Raw genomic sequence first — 3246 nt, 5'->3', positions numbered from 1 at the left:
ATTGATCTACCCATCAGCTTCGGGGATCCATCTAATTATAGGATGGAGACCATCACCTTCGAGGTGGTTGGGTTCCATGGAAGCTACCACACCATCTTGGGACGTTCATGCTACACAAAGTTCATGGCCATCCCCAACTACACCTACCTAAAGCTAAAGATGCCGAGCGTAGGTGGGGTCATCACCATCGGCACCTCCTTCCAGCGCGGCTACAAGTGTGAGGTCGAGTGCTACGAACACGCCATAGCAATTATCACCTCCAAAGAGCTCACGGCCATCAGGAAGGAGGTCTCCCAAGAAGCACCTAACCCCAAGCAGTTGGCTAGATCTTTTGAGCCTATAGAGGGCGCCAAGGAGGTCCTCATAGAGCCCAATGGCTCCAAGGGCAAAGTGGTGCACATTGGCACCGTGCTTTCCTCTAAATAGGAAAGCACACTCGTCGACTTCCTCCACGCCAACAGAGACATCTTTGCATGAAAACCCTTGGACATGCTAGGTATTCTGAGAGAAGTCACCAAGCACACCTTGAAGATTAGGCTAGGCTCTAAACCGATGAAGCAGCGCTTGCGTCGCTTTGACAAGGGGAAGCATAGGGCCATCGGCGAGGAGATTGCGAAGCTTTTGGTGGCCAGGTTCATCAAGGAAGTATACCACCCTGAGTGGTTAGGCAATCCCATTCTTATATGAAAGAAAAGTAGGAAATGAAGAATGTGTGTTGACTACACAGGTCTCAACAAAGCATGTCCAAAGGATCTGTTTCCATTGCCATGCATATACCAAGTAGTCGACTCGACCTCAGGGTGCGAAACCCTTTGCTTCCTTGATGCATACTCCAGGTACCATCAGATCGTGATGAAAGAGTCCAACCAGCTCGTGACATCTTTCATCACCCCATTCGGATCGTTCTGCTATGTCACAATGTCATTTAGTCTGAAAAATGTTGGGGCTACGTACCAGCATTGTATGCTTAAGTGTTTTAGGGACCTCATCGGGCGGACCGTTGAGGCCTACATAGACGACATCGTGGTCAAGTCCAAACGGGCTGACCAGGTCATAGCCGACTTTGAGCAGACCTTCGCGAAACTCCGAGCAAACAGCATTAAGCTCAATCCTGAGAAGTACGTTTTTAGGGTCCTAAGGGGTATGCTGCTGGGTTGCATCATCTCCGAGCATGGCATCAAAGCCAACCCGGAGAAGATCTTGGCCATCACAAGGATGGGCCCAATTCAGAACATAAAGGGGTACAACAAATTATAGGGTGCCTCTCCATGCTTAGCCGCTTCATCTCATGTCTCGGTGAATAAGGTCTCCCCCTCTATTGGCTTCTGTAGAAGGTCGACCATTTCGAATGGATGCCTGAGGCCTAGGAGGTGCTTGACATAGTCAAGCAGCTTCTGACGAAGGCCCTGATCCTGGTTCCTCTAATCGACGGAGAACCACTTCTGCTCTACATTGTGGCCAACACATAAGTGGTCAGCACCACCCTAGTACTAGAGTGAGAAGAAGAGGGACGCATCTTCAAAGTGCAGCTTCCCTTGTACTTCATCAGCGAGGTCCTGTCCAATTCAAAGACCTGCTACCCCCAAATCTAGAAGCTCTTATACGCCATCCTCATCACCAAGAGGAAGCTGTGCCACTACTTCAAGTCACATCCAGTGATGGTCGTGTCATCCTTCCCCCTTGGTGAGGTCATCCAAAACTAGGATGCCACAGGAAGAATCACAAAGTGGGCACTCGAGCTGATGGGTCAAGGCATTTCGTATGCCTCCCGAATGGCCATCAAGTCCCAAGTGCTGGCTAATTTCATTGCAGAGTGGACTGAGGTCCAAATGCCACCAGCAGTCGTTGACCAGGAGTATTGGACGATGTACTTCGATGGATTGCTGATGAAGAAATTTGCCGGCATGGGGCTGGTCTTTGTTTTGCCCCTTGGGGTATGCATGAGGTACATGGTTCACATCCATTTTCCCTCCTCCAACAATGTGGTCGAATATGAGGCACTCATCAACGGCCTACACATCGCCATCGAGTTGGGTATCTGATGCCTCAACGTCTAGGGCGACTCCCAACTGGTCATCGACCAAGTCATGAAGGAGTCAAGCTGCCCCAATGCCAAGATGGCTACATACTGTCAAGAAGTCCGCCAGCTAGAGGACAAGTTCGACGGCCTCAAGCTCAATCACATCCTAAGGTGTCTCAACAAGGCGACCGATGCACTGGCGAAAGCAGCGTTTGATCAAGAGCCGGTGCCAATAGGCGTGTTCACTAGTGATCAGCACAAGCCCTCAGTTTGCTATGAGGAGATGGAACAAACTGGTGATGGGCCGCCTACCCCGGGCTTGGGGGCTAACCAGCCGTCAACTCCATTTGACCCTGAGGTCATGGAGCTCCATGAGGATCCAACAACAGAGCCTGACCCTCTGGTCGACTGGAGGACACCTTACCTCGACTACCTCCTTTGTGAGGCGCTACTAATGGACAAATTGGAGGCTCGGTGGCTCACGCATCGCGCCAAGTCTTTTGTCCTTATTGAGGGCAAACTCTACAAGCGAAGCCACACTGGGATCCTACAACGCTACATCCCCATCGAACAGGGGAAGTGGTTGCTAAGTGATATCTATGGTGGGGTCTACGATCACCATGCCATGCATAGAACCCTGGTTGGAAATGCATTCTAACAAGGCTTCTGTTGGCCAACCACAGTAGTCGACACCGAACAGATTGTGCGCACCTATGAAGGGTGCCAATACTATGCTCGACGGACCCACCTGCTGGCCCAAGCACTCCAGACGATCCCTATCATGTGGCCATTCATGGTCTAGGGGCTTGATTTGGTCGGACCTCTCAAAAGGGCGCCCGGGGGCTATACACACTTGCTTGTCACCGTGGACACATTTACAAAGTGGATATAGGCTCAACCGATCTCCGCGATCAAATCTAAGCAAGCCGTGCTGTTCTTCCTCAACATCGTCCATCGCTTTGGGGTCCCAAACTCTATCATCATGGACAATAGCATGCAGTTCACCAAAAAGAAGTTACTCCAATTCTACGATGAATACAACATCCACATCAATTGGGCCGCCATAGCACACCCCCACATGAACGGGCAAGTCGAGTGCACAAATGACATGGTCCTACAAGGCCTCAAATCTAGAATCTTCAACTAGTTGAACAAGTTTGGTAGACAATGGGTCGCAAAGCTTCCCACGATGCTCTAGAGTCTGAGGACAACGCCCAGCTAGGCCA

The 3246-nt window shown here is 50.7% G+C and overlaps 1 protein-coding gene across 1 annotated transcript; it reads left to right on the top strand.

Moving 5' to 3' along the window:
- The first annotated feature begins 2117 nt into the window (after nt 1-2117).
- Nucleotides 2118-2678, top strand: LOC136468859 (uncharacterized). The gene has a single exon (XM_066467271.1). It carries the CDS (start codon nt 2118-2120, stop codon nt 2676-2678), a length of 561 nt encoding a protein of 186 aa, XP_066323368.1.
- The last annotated feature ends 568 nt before the right edge of the window (nt 2679-3246 follow it).

The sequence above is a fragment of the Miscanthus floridulus genome, chromosome 8, assembly GCF_019320115.1.
Source record: "Miscanthus floridulus cultivar M001 chromosome 8, ASM1932011v1, whole genome shotgun sequence".
NCBI lineage: Eukaryota > Viridiplantae > Streptophyta > Magnoliopsida > Poales > Poaceae > Miscanthus > Miscanthus floridulus.
This window is presented reverse-complemented; position numbering and strand designations above follow the sequence as displayed.

Coding starts and splice junctions, on each gene's coding strand:
- LOC136468859 (XM_066467271.1), top strand. CDS start 2,118: ATGGCTACATACTGTCAAGAAGTCCGCCAGCTAGAGGACAAGTTCGAC.